General features: G+C 36.5%; 1 protein-coding gene across 2 annotated transcripts in view; it reads right to left on the bottom strand.

Moving 5' to 3' along the window:
• The window catches only part of Mta3 (metastasis associated 1 family member 3), a 137,615-nt gene that overhangs the window by 54,194 nt on the left and 60,439 nt on the right, over positions 1-22,982 (bottom strand). For both annotated transcript variants that reach the window (XM_026410994.2, XM_026410995.2), the window contains exons 7-8: positions 11,237-11,339; positions 7,514-7,613 (exon numbers count right to left, since the gene is read on the bottom strand). In XM_026410994.2, the coding sequence (XP_026266779.1) occupies positions 7,514-7,613; positions 11,237-11,339 (203 nt within the window). The remainder of the gene's footprint in view (positions 1-7,513; positions 7,614-11,236; positions 11,340-22,982) is intronic.

Here is a 22,982-nt window from a genome sequence, read left to right as displayed (position 1 = left end):
AAACTCAGACATAGGTAGGTTGCATAACTTGTATATAGCTACATGAATCCTGAGCTATAGATCCAAGGGGAGAAAACCATGGAATAAAAATTGTACCCATTTGCATATTGTTGTCCATAGTATCATTATAAACAACAGCCGAAGAGGCAACTCAAGTGTCCCCTGATGGATGAATAGAATATGACAAATACATACAATGGATCATTAGTTAGCATTAAAAAGGCAAGAAGGAAATTCTAACATATGTACAACACAGAAGAGACCTGAAGACACAGTAAGTAAAAGAATCCAGTGACTAAGGGACAAATATTACATGGTTCCATTTACATGAGGTACAAGAGTAGTTGAATTCATTGGGAAGTAGAATGACAATTGCCAGGACTGGGTGCCAATGTGGGATTGGGGAAGGGGAGCGCAAAGTTGAAGTTTAATGGATGAAGTTTAGAGATGCATGTTGGTGGTGACTACACAACAATGTGAATCTACTTAATGCCAAGAAACTATACTAAAAATGGTTAAAAAGATAGTTTACCACAATTTTTTTTGAAAGTGCATCCTTTGCTTAAATTTTTTTACAATCCATAGTCTTCAGTCTATGTATATAAAGCTCTGGTGATTCAGACCAAGTATCTAAAATGATTTGAACTTTCAAAGTGTTTTGAATTTCATATGAGTTCAGAGCTCTTATTAGTTCTCTATGTGAGCACAAAGTGACCTGCCCTAGATTGATGGACAGTCACAATTTACAAAAAAAAAAAAAAGTAATAATAAGAGTTGACTAGATGGGGCTATGAGAACAGGCAAAGAAACTGAACATGCAAAGGTCCTACGACAGGATACAGACCATGAAGGAAGGAGTAAGACTGCTCAGCCAAGTTCAGAGGACACAGTGTGGGAGCAGAGAGGCTGGAGACACCAGGCAAAACCCTCTAGACTTACTTGACTATAATAATGATCTGAATTTTTATCACAAAAACAATGAGAAGTCATTAAAAAGACATAAGGTAGGTAACAGCAAAATCAATTATATTTTTAAAAGATCAAATACAATATAAGAATTAGAGATGTTCCAGGATGTGATTTGCACGCTACCAGATCAACAAAGCCTGACCTTTCTCAGTACGGGACCTGTCATTAGGAAAGCTAGGTTTATAGTTCTAACTTCTGATACTAATTAAAAGTGAGTTTTTGCAGGGCACAGTGGTGCATGCTTGTAATCCCAGCAGTTCGGGTGGCTGATGCAGAAGGATCACAAGTTCAAAGCCAGCCGCAGCAACAGTAAGGCACTAAGCAACTCAGTGAGTTCTTGTCTCTAAATAAAACACAAAATAGGGCTGGGGATGTGCCTCAGTGGTTGAGTGCCCCCGAGTTTCAATCCCCGGTATCCCCTAACTAAGTGAGTTCTTAAAAATTTTGCCTGTCTTGGGGCTGGGGTTATAGCTCAGCGGTAGAGCGCTTGCCTCGTACTTTTGATGTACTGGGTTCGATCCTCAGCACCACATAAAAAATAAATAAAACAAATAAAGATGTTATGTCTATCTTAAAAAAAATTTTTTTTTTTTGCCTGTCTTGCGCCTTGGACTCCTCATCTGTAAAATACTCTATCGTATATTTCTAAGGTTCCAAACAACCTCCAAACCTTTTTTCTTTGATTCTATCCCAAAAATGATTTCACCCTCAGATTCCAGGCAAAAGAGAAATGCCAGTCCCTGTACTTCTCCAGTATGGAGGCTATTCCCTGAAAGCAGCTCACTGAAAATATTCAGAATATTTGTTCTTCAAGACACAAGGCTACAGACCTTTTCTAGCCAAAACCACCTAACGGGGCACACAGGCTGTACCTGTATGAACTCAATTCAGTTTTGATCAACAAAGTCTGCATACAGAAGAGTGATCCCATAGATTATGTTGCCTAGTGACACCTTAGTTTGTGTAAGCACACTGTGATATTACCACAACAAAAAGGACATAACACAATTCTCATGGCCTCTGCCCCTTTGCAGCAAGGATGTAGCTCGGTGGCAAAGGCTTGCTTCGAATAGACAAAGCCCTGGGTTCAATCCCCAGTTGTCCCCCCTCAAAAAAAAAAAAAAAAGACAAAATTTTCTGAACCTCTCAGCTTACTTCTGCTTAAAATAATAATAGCAATTATTATTATTTAAGATAATGTATGTTATACAAAGTTACCTCTAAATTACTAAATACCAAAGACAGAAAAGATGAAAACACTGGAGAATAGGAAGGAACACACTAGACAAGTATAACAAAAAACACACAAAATGACACTCAAACTATAACTAAGGCAAATCCATAGTATCCTCTTCAAATCACTGAAGAATAGCTTTCAACCAGACGCAGTGCCACATACCTGTAGTCCCAGCTACTTGAGAGGCTGAAGGAGAATGACTGCTTGACTCTAGGAGTTCAATACCAACCTGGACAACATAGCAAGACCACAGCTCAAAGAAATTGAGTGTTTGTGTGTGTTTGTGTGTGTGTGTGTGTGTGTGTGTGTGTGTGTGTACAGCATTCATTGGCAGAAACAAATACTGGGTCTTGAAAATTCAGCTAATTCCCAAAGAAATCTATTTGCCATCCTACACATTCTCCAGCAGTGGGAAGCAGAGAGTCACTGCAGCTGCACACCAAAGAGCCCTCACACAGGCCCCCTCAGGGCAAATCCTCCCAAAGGTCAGCTGCCACAAGAGCCCTGGAGAATCTCAAGAACAGGTTTGTTCATTCTTGCTCCTCAAACTGGGTAGAAGAAATGTGCCAGACTGTAGCAGGGGCCGCATGCCCAGTTTTAATCTGAGAAGCATTATAGTATAACAATAGTGTTAAACTACAAGAGACTGGTTACATATATAACAGGGAATCTATACAAGGCAACATTAGATAAAAAATTCTCAGTTGTTAAAATAACAAAAAGTGTGATAGCTGAGGCCATAGCTCAATGGCAGAGTGCATGCTTAGAATATGTAAGACCCTCAATTCAATCCCCAACCTCATCCCATGCCCCCCACTTTAAGAAAAAAAAAATTTACGTTATGTGGTTAGCAGAAACATGGGAGGCTAGGGATGGGGGGGGGACACAAAATTCTATGGTTTTAGATGAATTCAACTATGTGTAAAAACAAATTCCACACTATTCTTGTTTTATCGGTTATCGAAACATAACTATAGTATGGTCACAGGCAAACATATCAATATAACAAAAGACAAGAAGTCCAGGGGCTGGGGCTGGGGTTGTAGTTCAGCAGTAGAGCGCTCGCCTCGCATGCGTGAGGCACTGGGTTCGATCCTCAGCACCACATAAAATAAATAAATAATAAATAAAGATATTGTGTTGATCTCCAACTAAAAAAAAAAAAAAAAAGAAGACCAGATGCAGACCTAAGTGTATTCAGAACCTTAACAGGACACAGGACCAACACCATGTAACCACTGAAGCAGGGACAGGATTATGCAGTTACAGGCTGAGGTAGATGAAGGCTGCCAGTGACCTATCAGAAGCCGGGGGAGGCAAGAAAGGTTATTCCCTATAGGCTTCAGAGTGAGCATGGCCCTAATGATGCCCTGAATTTAGACTTTTGAGCTCCAGAATCCTGAGTCCATAAATTTCTGCTGTTTAAAGGTTTAAAAAAAAAAATGACAACAGAAAGAATAATTTTAAAAAGAAAACAATGGACAAAGGCTATGAATCTAAAACACAAAGAAGAAAAACCTAAAAGAGCCAATATGCTAAATCCCATGAAATAATCAAGAGACTAAAATAAAACGAGGAAGCATCAGGTTAGTAAACATTAAAAATCTGAGAACATCAAGTGCTGACAATCATATAAGGAAATGGATAAAGAATGCAGAGCACAGGGCTGGGGTACACCTCACTGACAGAGCTCACAATTAGCATATATAAGGTACTAGGTTTGACTCCCAGTACAGAAAAAGAAAAAAAGAGAGACTGCAGATCACTTAGTAATTCCCACAAGTAACTCAAGATGATCTGCTGAATGATAAAACTCTACCATGATATAATGTGGCTACGTGTCGTCAAATTTTATATGAACACTACCCTATGGTGGTTACTGTTAGTTCTCTCCTGTCTATTGCTGTTAATTAAGTAACACTTATCAGTAATTGGGAATTTCAGGAGGTATCTCCTTTCAAGAGTTACAGAACTAATTAGTGCATTTTTTACTACAATAAATGAATGTTTTTAAAACTAGAATTAGCTCGTCTGTACACAGAAAATAGGAAAATGGCAGTTGACAAAGAAATTGTTAGTACATGGGAGGCTTTCTCCAGCATTCAGAGAAAAACTATTTTCACAGTTGAGAATTTGGAGGGGGTTGGAGGTATTTGGGTGTGGTGGTTCATGCCTTTAATCCCAGCTACTTGGAAAAATGAGGCAGGAGAATCATAAGTTTAAGGCCAGCCTCAGCAACTTCATGACAGCCTGTCTCAAATATAAAATTTAAAAAGATGTGGGGTTGTAGTTCAGTGAACAGAATCAGCATTCCATTTAGTTATAGTCTAGAATACTTAAACACATGCTCACACAGGGATATGTTGGAATTTTCAACACAGCGTTATGAATAATAGCAGCCGGTCACGGTAGCACATGCCTGTAATCCCAGCAACTCAGGTGGCTGAGGCAGGAGGAAGCTAAGTTTAATGCTAGCCTCAGCAACCGTGAGGTGCTAAGCAACTCAGTGACACCCTGTCTCTAAATAAAATACAAAATAGGGCTGGGGATGCAGCTTGGTGGTTAAGCACCCCTGTGTTCAACCCCCCCCCCAAATTAATAAGAGCAAAATAAAAATATTTATAAAGCACTCCTGATGCTCAGTAATAACAGGATATATAACTAATGTGGTCTATGTATGACAGTGTATAACTATACTCCCAGCTACTCTGGAGACTGAGGCAGGAAGATCATTTAAACCCAGAAGTTCAGGGCCAGCCTAAGCCTGTCTCTTAAAAATAAAAATATGCCAGACATGGTGGTACATGTGTATAATCCCAGCAACTCAGGAGGCTGAGTCAAGAGGCAAGTTTGAGTTAGACCCTGTCAAACTAAAAAATAAGGTAAGTTAGACCCTGTCAAACTAAAACATAAGGTGGCTGAGGACACAGCTCAGTGGTAGAGCACCCCTAGGGTTCAATCCCATGTATTGCAAAAACTAGTTAAATAAAAATAATAATGTGGTACGGTATTATATTAAAAATACAAATTTACAAAGCAGCTAAAATGAATGAGATAGGTATATGTGTATTAACATAGATAGATCTCAGAAAGAGGCAAAGGACAGAATATTAAACAGTAAATTTAAAAATAATGTCTTTGGAGATAGAAATACACAGAACTACAAAAAAACACAGACTGTATACATAGATTTATTACAGAAGCTACTTAATGACAGGAGGCAGGGGTGACAGAGGTAGGAAGTACAGATGGAGAAAGACAATTAGGATTCAAAAAGAGACTGAGGGATTCAACATTACCTACATTGTTGAAAAATTTATAAGAACTAAAATATTAACATTTGCTTGAAGTGGCATTACGTGGAGTTTTATTACAGTATCCTCTATACTGTAATTTGCTATTATTATTATTTATAATGCAGAAAAAGAGGCTGAGAGGAAGCATAATAAAATGGTAAGAGTGTTCCACCCTGGTAATGAGAACAAAGATTTTTGTAGCTGCTGCTGTACTATTTCTCAATTTTTCATAATAAGCATACATTAATTTTAAAACTGGGGAAAATAATTCTGAATAGGGAAAAAACATATAGGTGGTGAGTAGATTCAATGTAGTACAGTCCTGGTTCATAAAAGTACCTGCTCCTTGAAGATTCACATAGACATGACATTTGCCCTCTTAAGTCTATAACAAAATAACCTCTAAATCCTAGAAAACCAAAACATAAACCCATTTCAAAACTTGTACATAAATTGTACATAAAATATTAATATATGAATGGAGAAAACTTTCACCTATAAGCAAAATTTTAGTCTTTGCAAAAGGATTTTTTAAAAATGGTTCCATGATCATTATTGACTACTAATGCTTACATCATAATCTCTAATTGTACAAAAATACACAGAAAGTATGAGGAATAAATTTGATAGGTACTCCAGATTGAGTTTTTCATTATCACAATAATATTGTGTGGGAAGAATCTCAAACTGGTATACAATCAGGTAGTAATAAAAACATCAGGTGCAATGATGCATGCCTGTAATGCCAGCAACTCAGAAAGATGAGGCAGGAGGATCACAGATTCAAGACCAGCTTCAGTAATTTAGTGAGGTCTTGTTTCCTTTTCTTTTTTTTGGTACGGGGACTGAACTCGGGGGCACTCAAGCACTGAGCCACGTGCCCAGACCTATTTTGTATTTAAAAACTTAGAAGGGCTGGGGATGTAGCTCAGTGGTAAAGTGTTCCTGGGTTCAATCCCCAGTACCAAGATAATGATGATGATGATGATGATGATATCATCATCATCTATCATTGTATTCCATTCCATCACAAAATTGAAACTTTTGTCATACACAATGAACTCTATTCAACTAGCTTAATCTCACCAAACCGTAATCTTAACTATACAGGGAGAAACCACTAGGACTCTCATAAAATGTTATAAGATAACTTCAACTGATGGAAAACCTCCAGGGCTTAGAGGGTGAAGAAAAAGAAACAAGTGCCCGGCCCAAAGCTCATACATCGATGGCATTAGTTGTACAATTCAGCTGAATAAGGGAAATTTCAATTGACCCCCAAGTGGAAACAGTAAACAGACTCAGAAGACAAAACCATAGTGGAATAAAATAAAACACAAACAAAAATTTTAAATATTGATACTTTAAACATTGATGGTGCATGACAAGAGAATAAGTCCTATAATAACAGATTCAAGAGGTAATCACTTGTATATAAAAAATTATGTGTGATCAGACAGGGGTTGTGCTCGCCTAGCACATAGGAGGCTCTGGTTCCATCCTCAGCACCATATAAAAATAAATAAATAAAATAAAGGTATTTTGTCCAGCTACAACTAAAAAATAAATATTTTTAAAAAAATCATGTGTGATCTACAACTATATAAGTATACAGATGGAACACAGAAAACAAGCATAACAGTAAAACAGTTATGTCAGAATGGTGAATTATGTTCACCAAAATATCTTTTTTATCATTTCCTACCAACTCTGTAGATTAGTCTTCCTTATTTGTTTCAGTTCACCAAAAAAAGAGAGATAACCCAGGTAGTAACCCAGCCCAGACCAGCCCAAGTCAACCAAGTAGTAGGAACTGCTAAGAACCAGAAAGCACTCAAGTCTGTAACGTTTTCAAAATCAAACATATAACAAAGGCTGGAGATACAGCTCAGTTGGTAGAGTACTTGCCTCATATGCACAAGGCCCTGGGTTCAATCCTCAGCACCATATTAAAAAAGAAAAAAAAAAAGGTAACAAAAGGATAACCCCAAAATTTCAAAGTGCATCTTACCAACGTGATGTCTCGGGAAGCTGCAGCGGCGCTCATGTGCAAGCTAGGCTGCCTCACAGAACTGCTACAGTCCAGGGCTCTAGCAAATGTCCCAACAGCCCTGAATAAACCAACCACAAACAGGAAAGAGTAAAGCCTTTATTATTTTTTATATTTTAAAAAACACATTGTGTTATGGTTCACTATAAATATAAAATTTTGTACTTATAACTATTTAGTACCTATTAGCAATTCTCCTCTTAAGTCAGGAGAAAGGGAGCCTCTCCTAGGTGAAGTAAATTGGGCAAATAATAGATAGATAGATAGATAGATGGATAGATAAAACCACAATGCATGATGAATGAAAAATTCTAAAAGAAAGGCAAAACACATTGTTGGATGTTTAAGAATCAATTATCCCAGGAAATGGTTTTATTTGTTTCTCTTTTGTTGTTATTGTTGTTTGTTTTTCTGGTCTTGAACTCCTGGGCTCAAGTGATCCTCCTACTTCAGCCTCCCAAGTAATTGGAAATACTGGAGCATGCCACTGAGTATTTTCTTCTGTAAAATTTAATACAGGGGGCTGGGGATATAGTTCAGTTGCTAGAGTGCTTGCCTTGCATGCAACAAGGCACTGGGTTAAATCCCCAGGACCATAGAAAGAAGAAAAAAAAATGATTTAATACAGGTTGAATGTTCCAAAAATGTTCCAAAATGTTCCAAAACCCAAAACTTTGAGAGCTAACATAATCCAAGTAGAAAATCCTATGTCACGACACTTTGTTCCATGCACAAAATTATTTAAAATATTGCATAAAATTACCTTCACCATCATATATAAGGCATATCTGAAATAAAAATAAATTTTGTGTTTGGACTTGGAACCCAGACACAAGACACTTCATTATATAATTGCAAATATTCCAACATTTAAAAAATTATAAAATCAAGAAAAAAATTGCTGGGCTTAGTGGCACCTGCCTATAATCCCAGCAACTCAGTAATCTGAGGCAGAAGAACTGCAAGCTCAAGGCCAGCCTCAGCAACTAAGCAAGATCTTGTGTCAAAATAAAAAATTAAAAAGGACTGGGGGTGTAGCTCAGTGGTAAAATGTCCCTGGAAAAAACAAAGTAAGGGAGAGGGAAAAGAAAAGAAATGAGAAGAGCAGAGCATAGCCGATTCAAGCTGAGCAGAGCCAATATGGGCATGAAGAAGGAAAGAGAAGAACTATTAGAAAATACTATGCAGTAAACCATTTTGTGTTCATATTTGTTCAAGAAATGTAATTACCTGCAGAGTTCTGACCACTTTTTTGCCCAAATTGTGAAATCCCAGTAACATTTTTTTCCTTTAGCTATAATTAACTAAAGTATTTCTTGTATATATAATAGATTTCTACTGAATCCCATTAAGAACAACGAATTTCCACCGCACTGGTATTCACTGATGAGAAGGCCTTCCTATAGGTGAGGAACCTTAATCTCAAAAGGTGCAGCACGAAAAGAACAGGATATTCGGGGCTGGCGTTGTAGCACAGCAGTAGAGCGCTTGCCTTGCACGTGTGAGGCACTGGGTTTGATCCTCAGCACCACATAAAAAATAAATAAAATATTGTGTCCATATATAACCAAAAATGTTTTTTTTTAAAAGAAGAGGATATTCATTACTTATTGCTTGTAGTTTAAACATGGTAACTGAGGAGGCCTTAAAAAAACAATTAAACTAGAACATATGTGAAAAACTACCACAATATACAACTATTTAGTTATCACAAAGCGAACATATGCAGTTCACCAGTATCCAGGTCAAGAAATAGAAGGTGATGGGAGCCTGAAGTAGGAGGATCACAAGTTCAAGACCAGGTTAAGCAACTTGTCAAATAAAAAAGTTTGGGTATGTAGCTTTGCTCACACAGGATCACCCAGTACTGATACTTGTTACTTTATGTAAATGTCTGGCTTCTTTTGCTTAAAATGCTGTTTGTACAATTGTCCACATTGACAGGTGGAGCTATATGAATTTATTTTCCTTGCTATGGGGCATTCTTTTGATTTCCTTACCCCAACTCTACTTTATCAATCACCAACATTAGGTATTATAAAACAAATATTAAAGAAATTTTGTAAACTCCTTAGCAACCCTCATTCTGATTCAAGGGAAAAAAACATGTAGCCTTTGGTGATCAGAAAAAGGGGTGGGGGGACAATAATGCAAGTCAAATTTGTCACCTGCAATGTCTCCTAAACAATTTAGATAACTTTCTGGAGCCTCTATAAAAGGGGTTCCACTATTGATATCATTTCTATTCTTTGAACTTCAGTTTTCTCTACTCCACACACTGGCTCCTCCCAAACAATATACAAGTGTTTTAATCCAATCATTCAGTGGCCAGGCTTGTGGGCAGTGGATTCTGAATGCCAGCCAGTAGTACAGTGTGCCCTTCTACAACCAATATCTCTAAGAACAACTCTGGCTAAGGATGTGCTAAGTCTATTTTCTCCGTTGTATTATGAAAACACACACACAAAAAATCAAGAATAGAATAATGAAGACCTTTAACCCCACTGTCTAGATCTAACTAATTCTAATATTTTACGATGTCTGATTCATGTTTTAAGGAAATAAATATTATAAGCTTGATTAGAGCACTCAATATACTCCCAAACCAAATATGTATATTTATGCCCATCTATGTATAATATACATCCCATTAATTAACTGAAGCACTGTTTTGCACATTCTACAACTTTTAATAAATGACCACACTGTATGCATGTATTAATAAATGATCATACTGCATGTACCTTCATTAGACATTACTTTTGAGATTTATCTCTTAGCTACTATGTAGAGCTCTAATTCACTCATTTTAATTGTTGCAAAATAGTATTCCATTCTATGAGTATACTTCAATTCATTCATCTATTGCTTGCTGATGTACTTTTAGTTTTTGGGTTTTTTTTTCTCCAATTTAGCCACCATTATGATGCTTTGAAAATCTCATTTACTTTTTGCTTTGTGGCAATTTTCCCCATGAGCATCATTTACTTCAATAACTGAAAAAATAAAAATAAAATTCTGTTCCATTCATTTTTTCAAGAAAAGAGGAAGGGTAAGAAGAAAGTTGGCAAGACTGAAAGCTCTCAAAGCAAAGCCCTGTGCTTAGCAGCACACCTTACTCATGCATGGATGCAAAGTACATGTTGCACATCTTAACGGAACCGGAACAATCCATTCTAGAGTAAAGCCATGTTCAGAGCAAAAGAAATCATTGCTTTCATTAAAGGTATGGGATTTCAGGTGATGAATTTCTTCTTTATACGTTTCTGTTCTCTTAAGCAATGAAAATTAATAAATCTATTTTTAAACTGAAATAAATGATAGTAAATCATATTACTCAGGAGGCAGTGTGACACACATAAAGCTTCCTTACATAACTAGAAAAAGATTAATACAACTAATGGGGAAAAGTAAGCACATAGAAAAAAATACACATATCTATAACTTCTTTTATAAAATGAAATTTCTTGGGGCTAGGGATGTGGCTAAAGTGGTAACGCACTCGCCTGGCATGCGCGGGGCGCTGGGTTCAATCCTCAGCACCACATAAAATAAAATAAAGATGTTGTGTCCACCGAAAAGTGAAAAATTAGATATTAAAAAATTTTCTCTCTCTCTCCTCTCTCTTTAAAAAAATAAAATAAAATAAAAATAAGTTTCTTTACTCAAAGATGTCATACTTACCGAGCTACTACTAAGAACTGGTCAATCTGTCGGTCTGTAAGTGGGCTATTTGGATCCCAAACTTTCATTTCCAATTTTGACTGTTCTCTCTCATCTGATTCTCCTGCCCAAGAACAAAGGAAAGAGTCTGGGTTACTCACAAAGCACACTGACACACGTGACTGGTAACTACGCTCACAACAGCACTAGAAATGCTCCAATGTAAGGTAAATGTTCACAGTTTTAATACATTCGTTCAGACAGCAGATGAACAAAACCTGATAAAGTGAACAATGAGGATAATAAAACCAAACCAACCATCTGGTATCAGCAGTAGCATGCATTTCCTGAGCACCTGTAAGTGTGAGGCACTGAGTCCCATGCTAAGGAATATAAAGATGAAAGAGAAATCATCCCTGCCATAAGATACTTCAACTATGATAAAACATGTGCATAAATGCCTTTGATACAAATAAAAGAAACAGATGTCATAAGAGACATATTAATATGGCTTAAAGAATCCAAAGACTAGAGAAATCATGTCAGACTAGCTAGGAAACAATGTCATGAAGGGAGCGGCATTTCTGCTAAGAACTGAAAGGTTATGAAACCCTGGCAGAGGAAGAGGACTTTAAAAAACTATGAGAACGGGAACAAAGTCATGGGGTATTAAAATGTGATAGAAAAATAGCTTTTTTTGCCTGGAGAACATTAAGGGGAATGAGAAAAGATAGTCAAGAGAAGGGGGGTTATGAACACATTACTGGAGATTCTACACAGATTTTCTGAACAGATTTTATTTGGAGGTAATGGGAAGCTATTGCCTATACAGGTACATGGCAGGGGTTGGGGGTGAAGGGAGACTGGTGATTGAACCCAGAGGCTCACACATGCTAGGCAAGTGCTCTACCACTGAGCTATATCCCTAACACATTTTACTTTATTTCCAGAGAGGGTCTCTTATTTCCCAAGCTGGTCTCAAATTTAAGATGCTCCTGTCTCAGCCTTCTTAGTCACTGGAATTACAGGCATGTACCACTGCACCTGGCTAAGCCTTTGTTTTTTGAGTAAGGGAAGGACAAAACCAGAACCAAACTTCAACTGTCCTAGTTAGCAATGGTACATGATTTACTCTGCACAGATAACTGATGAGGTAAAAAAGATGTTATCCAATCCTTTGAGTTCCACCTGCAGTTAATGAGGAGCTGAAACATGGTGCTAGAATAGCAAGAGAGAGCAAAGAGAAGATTCAGGATGCCAGTGACACATGGAGGTAGAGGTTAGATTTCAAGTCTTATGGGCTGTAAGGATAGTGCTGGCATTGGCAGAAAGAAGGAACACAAATAGGAGGTGAAGGCCAAGGACTCATTATGGTACAAGATGCGTTAACATATTACAGGGAGATACAACCATTGGGCAGGACTTGATGCAGAACAAAAGACGGTAAAAGGAAATAGGCCAAAGGTGATGGGGCACGCCTGTAATCCTAGTGATTTGGGAGGCTGAGGCAGGGAGGGGAGCAAGTTCAAGGGCAGCCCCAGCAAGTTAGCAAGACCCTGTCTCAAAATAAGAAGTACTGCAGATGTAGCTCCAGGGATAAAATGTCCCTGAGTTCAATATATATATATATATATATATATATAGAGAGAGAGAGAGAGAGAGAGAGAGAAGAAGAAGAAGAAGAAGAAGAAGAAGAAGAAGAAGAAGAAGAAGAAGAAGAAGAAGAAAAGAGAAGAAAAACCACAAGAGTCAATTGGAATTTTTCTTTATGACTATGAATTCTACTGGATTAAGTAAGAGCTCTTTGCTGACAGAGACTGAGTTTGGCTTTGTTTAATTTTGATCACTGCCATGTGTAATCAGGCATCATGCCTTATACTCAGTGACATCATACCATGAAACCGAAGAGTCCCTGATGACTGACTCCTAGCACAGGAGCAAGTGGGTATCAATGGAACAGGAGAGGACAGACAAGGTGCCACTCAACCTGCAGTCTCGAATCAGCCCACTGCTGTCAGGATGTGCCACTCCCAGCACAAAGTAGGAGCAGAGCAGAGCAGAGCAAGTGCTTAGCCACAGAGGTCTAAAAAAAAATTTGAAGTTTTCATTTTTCACAGCTTTTGTTTACAAAAACCAACATTTTCCCTTTTTTTCTTTTGCCTATTTCTCTTCCTACCCTTCTTTTAATCTACAATACAGGTTCACTTTTAAAGATCAGTTAAAAACAAAAAAACTGCAAAATATGAAACTTGAGAATGGAGAACAATAAACTTCCCTGTATCTTTAAAAAAAAAAAGAATTATTATGGCAAAAATGAAATACAGGAATGAGCTGAAGTGGTACTATTCAGTATTCAGCCCCTTCTATTATATCCTGCAAAATGTAAGGATAAGACTGATATTTACTACTGAAATTTGAGTTAGTTAAATTGATAAATTTCAACTACATCCATGAATCTATACAGTTTATATCAGAATTTATTATAAGAATTCTAAAATGAATTGCAAGCAATAAAAATACACTCCTGGATGCACTCAGATTAACACCAAACATATACACAATGCCAGAGAACAAAAAACAGCAACAAGGGCTGGGGTTGTGGCTCAGTGATAGAGTGCTCCCCTCTTATGTGGGAAGCACTACATAAAAATAAAATAAAGATGTTGTGTCCATCTACAACTAAAAAAAAAAAAAAAAAAAAGCAAAAAACTAAATAAAGAAATGCTCTATATCAAACAATGTGGATAAAATGAAAGCTTCATTTTTGATTCACCAAATAACTATATTCATATAACAGTTTGACTATTTTTTCACTGGGAAAAGCTCTTGAATGAACCTATAATTTGTATTACTAAATTTCATCTAACCTAGCAGCAATATCCGAATGGTCTATAACAGTGATGAATTTCATGCTTTGGTCATGTGCATTCTTAGCCACTGTAATAGTCCCACTTCCCTCCTGCATTTATTATAATTGAGGCCAAACACTGAACTCCTACAAATGTACCTGACAATTAACTACATCACTGTATGTAACTTCCTATTTTTGCTTCATATAATTTTGAAGAAATGTAGATAGAGAGATGATTTTAAATGTTTGTGTTATACCTCCAACTATATTTTAAAATTTCTAGAAGAGACAGAGTGCTTCCCTTAAGAGCACCTAATGGTGTTCACATACTCAGAAGAACTAAGGCTGCATCACATTTTCATTTAAGAGGCCCTTTCCTCAACAACAGGAAACGATCTTTGTTCAAACTACAGCTCATTTTCTTTGTACCAGTTAACTCAGCACTATGCTCTTATGTTATATTTAATTCAGAAATACATAAGATAAGGATGCCATTTGTTACCATTTTTGTTAAATATTGTTCTAAAAGTTCAAGCCAAAGTATAAAGATATGAAATAATGAATAGTGAGTTACTAGAAAGACATAAAAAAAAACATAAAAAACTTGGTGACATTTCAAACAAAGAAAATGTTTCAAAAATGACATTTTTATGAAAATAAAAATATACACTATCATTTTACAAAAGTATCTCACTAGATTAAATGTATAAAAATTTAGTTTCAGGAGTATATAAAATAATTTTAATGATTTCTACAAATCAAATACTTTTTTTATTAAAATAAGAAGGGAAAGGATTAACCAAACTGAATGGTGTTATAAAATACAGCAATAGTAATCAGAACGAAGTTGGGCTAGTGGTGAAGCTCTGTGGCTGAAAGCTTGCCCAGGCCCTGGGTTCAAGTCCCACTGGCCCCTTCCAAAAAAAGTGTTGATTAAAGTGCAGAAATACTTTGGGCATGGTGGCACACACCTGCAATCCCAGCAACTCAGGATGCTGAGGCAGGAAGATCACAAGTTCAAGGCCAGCATCAGCAACTTGGCGATAACGTGTCTTGAAATAAAAACCATGAACTCATGCTTTCTCCACTGAGTATATGTAGGCCCATATGTACAGGGTCAGTGAAATTAAAAACAGAATCCAAGATGCAGGGTCAACCCCTCCTTTTCAAACACCAGAGAAATGTTTTCATAGCTTCTTCATCCATAACTCAAAGCATCCCAATATGGTTTTAACATAGTAGAAAATGCCACAGATTTTGAGGCCACTAAATTGGCTGGTGTTTGCACTAGAGGAAGGCACTTCTATAGAATCTCTTCCTTTTTATCTTCTGTGGTACTGGGGATGGAATCCAGAACCTTACACATGGTTGGCAAGAGCTCTACCGCTGAGGTACATCCCCAACACTTTTTTTTAACTTTATTTTTGAGGCAGGCTCTCACAAAATTGCTGAGGCTTGCCTTAAACTTGTGTGATTCTCCTCAGGCTGGAATTTTGGCTCAGTGGTACAGTGCTTGCCTAGCACATGTGAGGCACTGGGTTCAATCAGCACAACATAAAAATGAATAAATAAAATAAAGATCTTGTGTCCATAAAATAAATAAATAAAGGTATTGTGTCTAACAACAATAACAACAACAAAAAACCCTTGTAATTCTCCTGCCCCATCTCCCAAGTAGCTGGGATTAAAGGTGTAAGGTACCATAACCAAATACCTTTTCTTCTTCTTTTTCCTCCATAAATTCTCAACTGTGAGAATGAATATTTTTCCCTGACTGGAGAAAGCCTTCCATGTACTAATATAATTTCTACTTTGTCTACTGCCATTTTCCTATTTTTTGACTACAGATGAGCTCATTCTAGTTTTAGAAACATGCATTATTGTAGTAAAAGATGCACTAATTAATTCTATAACTCAAAGAGAGATAGCGCCTGAAATTCCCAATCACTGACAAGTGTTTAAGTAACAGCAATAGACAGAGTTGGACAGGAAAGAAGTACCAGTAACAGCTACAGAGTGTTTGAGCCCTGTGCTAACTTTAACTCCATGAGAATTATTTCCTTTACTCACCAGCCACAGTGCTTTGATACACTCCATAAAGAGGAAGTTACAGGAGTTGAATCATTTCCCAAGTTTATCCAATTAAAACACATCAGCCAAGTTTTACCCAAATTTGTTAACCCAGAATAAATTCTAGTTTAATCATTTAATGTTATTATAATATTTTAAAAATTTTTAATTAACATGTAAAATAAATTTTTTCTTAAAATTCTAATATTCCAACACTTTTAAATAAAAATTCCAAATTTCCCACATATGATATCTTTTTCTATGGAAAATGTGTAAGTGGCTTATTTAAACTTAATGTAAGATTTAAAATCTGAAAAAAAAAAAAAAACTTTTCCTTCATTTGCAAATTACATTCTCATCACTCTAGACCTCCAGAGTTTGTTAGGTGGTAGGTAGCCATAGGTGAATTTTAAAATTCCAAAGCCACAAAAACACTTTTATTCACTAGCAAGAAAATGACGCAACAATCTTTTAGAATCCATCAAGATATGTTCTCCAAGAAAGCAAGCCTGAAACATATTCTGGCATGGTACTGCTCCTGCCACCTACCCAGGATATTAATTCTAGTTCTACATTTCATGCCAATGCAAATGAGAATCTGGCCACTGGTCAAAATGTACCCACTCGGGAGGTTGGGGGTGTAGCTCAGTGGAAGAGCTCTTGCCTAGCATAGGTGAGGCCCTGGGTTCAATCCTCAGCACAGTTTAAAAAAAAAAAACTAAACCAACAAAAATGTGCCCACAAGAGTATCAAAAGGTTAGTATGCATGTATTAAAGCTAAATCCTAACTATCTACTTATGAATATTATATTTTCTACTATTTAATTTCTCTGCAATCAGATCCTGGCTATACATAGTTGTTTCAGTGATGGCAATGTCTGTGCTTTTCAAGTGTGGTTTAATTGTTCGAATATCTATTAGTGTCCCTACTCCCTCCCCCTCTAAAATATATTCATTAGGAAGAAAAGGGAGGAGGGGTTCTTTAAACATTGTATCTAGTTGGTCACCTGATTACAAGTGAACAGAAAAATTCTGGATAAGCTTAATGCTTGAGGTTGCAATAAGAATCCAAAATAACTTCTTCATTTATGATTTTATAAAAAATTGGGTCAGGTACAGTGGAGCATTCCTCTAATCCCAGCAGTTGAGGAGGGTGAGGCAGGAGGATCACAAAAGGGTAACCTAAGCAACCTAGCAAGACACTGTTTCAAAATAAAAAATAAGAAGTGGTGGCCCTGCATTCAATTCCCAGGAACTACAAAGAAAAAGGTGGGAGGCATGGGATGTATTTTTCTATAAAATCTACAAATGTGATGTTCTTTATGAATGTATAAATAACTAACAAGTTATAAACTTAAAAATGTAATAAAACGTATATGACTAAAACTTTATGGGGGTGGGGGGACCCTCACTCCCATAATATTTAAAAGTAGCCTTGAAAAACGGAAAAGTCATCTCTGGTTAAGACACTTAAACGCCATCAAAATGTCTATTCTCTCTAGAGAACTTAATAGGAAGAGGGGTCTTTTCAGGTATTTGCCAAGCTATGATAAAAGTTCATTAGGAAAAATAAGAATGTAGCAAAAGGTAAGAAAACACTGAAAGATAAGAGCTAGGACTGGGACTATTCTCAGGCCCTACCACATATTACCAATTCTCTGTAATTAAGCAGAGAGGCACAAGAGCACAGAGAGACAAATGGATCAGAACACAAACTCAGAAACAGATCCATATAATGCTTGATATTATAAAAGCAATCAATATATCCCAACCAAATTAGAATTCTAACAAAATCCGAACGGAAAAAATCAACAAATTAAAGACAAACTTCAGCAGTAAGGAAAAAAAAAATCCATAAAGACCCACATCCCACTCCCAGGAAATGAGGGAAGAGGGTTGGAACCATTCTGTGGTGGAATGCTTGCGTACCAAGTCCTGGGTTCAACCCCTAGAATCACATTTAAAAAAATTTAAAAAGAGAAAGATAAAACTTTCCATATGGTAAAACATGTAAGTGATAAATAAATAAGTCCCATGACGACCGCACTATGGAACACAGTATACAATTTCATATGTATATAACAAACAGCCTGGAGGAACATGTTAAATGAATAAAACTCAGTGACAGCAATTAAGAAGAGATACCCTCGGGGATACTTTTATTTTCAGTATAACTGCATCTCCAACATTTTGTGTTATTTGCAATAAAATAAATTTTAAGATAGAAAAATGGAAAAAGAGAATACAGTGGAGTCCCTTGGTTTTGCTAGGTTACAAATGGAAGTAGACTCAACATAAGTACTTTATTTTTTTTTTTAATTTTTTTCTTAGTTGTTGATAGATCTTTATTTTATTTATTTATTTATAAAAGGTGGTGCTGAGAACTGAACCCAGACCCTCACACATGCCAGGCAAGTGCACTACTGTTGAGCCACAGCCCCAGCCCAACATAAGTACTTTTACTGAACAGTTTCCTGGAGATTTTGTACCAGGTGTGCAGTACTCAAATGGTAAACCCCTGAGCCCCATGTCTCACCGGGGTACCTCAAGAAGCTCAATGAGGGTATGCTTCCCACTTTGTCCATAACAATCAGACTTTTCTTATTTACGGTTGTATTGTGTAGTATTTCTGAAAAAACCACTCACCCACAGAAAAACTAGGAGAAACATTGTGTTAAAAGTCAACTAACACATAGACACACATAAATCAATTAACACTTGTTCATGAACTATAAGATATACCATCAATAAATATTCATTCCCATTTTGCTAATAGGAAGGATCCTTTGTTAAATAGCAGGCATAACTTAAAACCTGTTAAGAATCATTGCTCTCACCTGGAAAATACAAACCTAAGAACCACATGTTTTTTCTGAGAACTGAAAGAATATTGTACTTTATCGTTTCCTAAAATAATTTTTTTTAAATTCCCAGCTAAGTATATATATTTTCCAAATTACATCCCACCCTTTATGCTTTTCGGGGGCCAATACTATATTCAAAAGTTTTTTCAAATAAATAAGAGCTTACGAGACTGTATGATCTTGTTTTTGTTTTGTTGTTATTGTTTTTGGTTTTGGGTTTTTTCCCCGTTGTTATTTGAAGCATTCCAACCAGTATTTGGTTCAGCACTTATTCATATCACTAATAAGCAAAAATATGTAACTTTACTATATGTGTAGGCTTACACACGATGCTCAAAGGAGAACCACAGAATAAACATCTCTGAAAGACCACACTTATAAAAGTCGAATAATAAAAACAGTATAAAAGATTATGTGAATGACCTGATCTACAGAGCCGAGAGAAGTGAGAGATCAAATTTAGGGAAGAATAATGGAAGGCTGCTTGGGAATGCAGAATCAAGCGGGGGGACCTGTACAATGAGTACACAGATGGACTTGCAGAACTGTTTTACTAGAAGAACATACATTTGTCAAAAACTCACAGAATTGTACACTAAAAAGGGTGCGGTTTACTGCATATAAATTCTAAGTTAATTAAAATAAGAAAATACCCTCATACAAATGACAACTTGGAAGACAGTTTGGCTTCTTCTACAAAATTTAAAACACACGTGCCCAATGATTTAGCAATTTCACATCTTGAAACACATTTTCCAGTTATATCTATAGAGCATGCAGTACACATTATAAAAGAGGATACTCACTGTAGCACTAGTTATAAAATTAAAAACCAAAATTTTTAGTGAAATAATGTTTACTAACTACTTAAGTACAGTGTTGTAAGTCTAATACCAAACACTAAGGACTCTAAACATCCAAAACTGATTTCTGTGAGACAAGGTGATTTGCACAGACATGGAGGTCACAAGCAACTGAATGTGGTGGCTCACACCTGTAATTCCAGATGCTTGGGAGGCTAAGATAGAAAGATTACCCAGTTCAAGGCCAGCTTGTGCAACTTAAAAAGGACCTTGTCTTATAATAAAACTTAAAAAGGGATGGGGCTATAAATTCAGTAGTAAAGCCCTTGCCTTATATGAACTAGGCCAGAGGTTCAAACCCTAGCACTGAAACAAAAAAGGTTATAAACAATGTCTCAACCTGTAATAAACTCACTCACTACAAACAATCCACTCAAAAAAACTGCCAAAACAGTCAATAGAGACTTGGCATTTTGCTCTCCCAGCTTTACTGACTTACCCTCCAGGTATTTGAATTTGTAAGAATTTTGAAGTCTGAGGCTTGACATGTTTCATAACCACCCCATTTACCCACCATGGACACCCATGTATCCTATGATCTAACTCTTGTGCGTTATCTGTTGACTTAACTTTTGAGTTTGGTTTCTAGAAGTAAAAACATGCAAAGAGAGAGAAGAACCCATGGAAGAGCATATTCATTTTAATAACCAGATGGAAGCCAAACAAAAGTAGAGGGCTTTTTGTGCAAATCGCAAAGACCTTCAAGGAAAGACTGATAAACTCTACACTTCTTTTATTTTAATATTTATTTTTTAGTTGTAGTTGAACACAATATCTTTATTTTATTTATTTATTTTTATGTGGTGCTGACAATAGAAACCAGGGCCTCGCATGTGCTAAGCAAATGCTCTACCGCTGAGTCACAATCCCAGCCCCAGTAAATTCTACACTTCTCTATTAAACAAATTTAAGGTCACTATTAAAATTCTTTTAAATCAGGGGTTGTGGCTCAGCGGTATAGCGCTCGTCTCCCATGTGTGAAACCCTGGGTTCGTTCAATCCTCAATACCACATAAAATAAAATAAAGGTATTGTGTCCACCTACACTAAAAAAAATATTTTTAAAAGATTCTTTAGGAGCTGGGGTTGTGGCTCAGTGGTAGAGCACTCTCGCCTAGCATGTGTGAGAGGCTGGGTTCGATCCTCGGCCCACATAAAAATAAATAAATAAAGGTATTGTGTCCAACTACAACGAAAAAAGAACCCAAAATATCCTTAACAGACTCTTTTAAATCAAATGACAAAAGTGGAAATAAACTTATGGACAAAGAATAAATACCTTTAATATTCAAGAAGTTCTTATCAAGGGCTGGGGTTGTGGCTCAGTGATAGAGCGCTTGCCCATCATGCGTGAGGCACTGGGTTCTATCCCTGGCACCACATAAAAATAAACAAATAAAACAAAGGTATTGTGTCCATCTACAACTTAAAAAATATTTTTTTAAAAAGTTCTTATCAACAAATAATAAAAAATAAGAAACCAGATTTTAAAATGCATAAGGAGCCAGGCATAACAGCACATGCTAGTAATCCCAGCAGCTCAGGAAGCTGCCTCAGCAAAAAAGTGAGGTGCTAACCAACTCAGTGAGACCCTGTCTCTAAATAAAATACAAAATAAGTCTGGGGATGTGGCTCAGTGGTCAAGTGCCTGAGTTCAATCCCCAGTACAAAAAAACAAAATGAAACAAAAAAAAACAAATGCATAAGAAATTCACAGAAGAGCTAAAAGTAACCATGGCAAGCATAATTAAAATTTTTTTAAACATTTATTTTTTAGTTGTACATTGACGCAATACCTTTTTTTCTTTTTTATGTGGTGCTGAGGATCAAACCCAGTGCCTCACACATGCTAATAAGCAAGCGCTCTACCTCTGAGCCACAACCCTAGCCCATAATTATAATTTTTAAAAATAAATGCTCAAATTAAAAAAAAATGATATATGAATTTATCTACAAGAAAAAGTAAAAACAAAGGCAGGCAAGAGTCCTAATGACCAGTATTGGTGGGAGAATCTGTCCCTCATACATAAAAATGCAGGGCAAAGGATTTTCAGTATCTAAAAAGTAAATAAAGGGGTGAGTGGATTAGATCAGCAGAAGAGCACTTGCCTGGCATTTGCAAGGTCCTAGGTTCAAATCCCAGCATTACAACAAAAAATTTTATATACCATTTCATTTCAAGGGAGTTGTGACTTTAAAAACATAATATATGTGCAGATTTTCTGTCAGCATCTTTTGTAATGCCAAAAAAAAAAAGGCAATACCTAAAAATCTATCATTAGGAGACTGGAAGAGGAAATTATATATCCATCTGGGGAAAAAGACACTCATATATTGCTGGTGGGGCTGCAAACTGGTGCAGCCAATATGGAAAGCAGTATGAAGATTTCTTGGAAAGGGAATGAAACCACCATTTGATCCAGCTATCCCTCTCCTAAGTCTACAACCAAAGGACTTAAAACCAGCATACTACAAGGACACTGCCACATCAATGTTTATAGTAACACAATTCACAGTAGCTAAACTGTGGAGCCAACTGAGATGTCCTTCAGTAGATGAATGGATAAAGAAAATATGGCATATATACACAATGGAATATTACTCAGCACTGAAAGACAATAATATCATGGCATTTGCAGGTAAATGTATGAAGTTGGAGAATATAAAGCTAAGTGAAGTTACCCAATATCAAAAAACAAAGGCCGAATGTTTTCTCTGATAAAAGGATGCTGATTCATAATGGGGATGGAGGGGGGACCATGGGAGGAATGGATAAATTCCAGATAGGGCAAAGTGGAGGGAGGGGAAGAGAGAGGGAGTGGGGGAAGGAATGAGATGGACATCATTACTTTAAGTACATGTATGAAGAGTACACGTACATGTATGAAGACACAAATGGTGTGACTCTACATTGTACAACCAGAGATATGAAAAATATGTATATACGGCTATATATGTAATATGAATTGAAATGCATTCTGCTGTCATATATAACAAATTAGAATAAAGTTAAAAAAACAGAAATTATACATCCATGGAAAGAAAAGAATGATAATGTCACAAAACAGAATGAATTCACTCTATTTATGTAAAAATGCCAGTCATATACTGTTGAGAAA

The sequence above is a fragment of the Urocitellus parryii genome, chromosome 12 (genome assembly GCF_045843805.1).
Source record: "Urocitellus parryii isolate mUroPar1 chromosome 12, mUroPar1.hap1, whole genome shotgun sequence".
NCBI lineage: Eukaryota > Metazoa > Chordata > Mammalia > Rodentia > Sciuridae > Urocitellus > Urocitellus parryii.
This window is presented reverse-complemented; position numbering and strand designations above follow the sequence as displayed.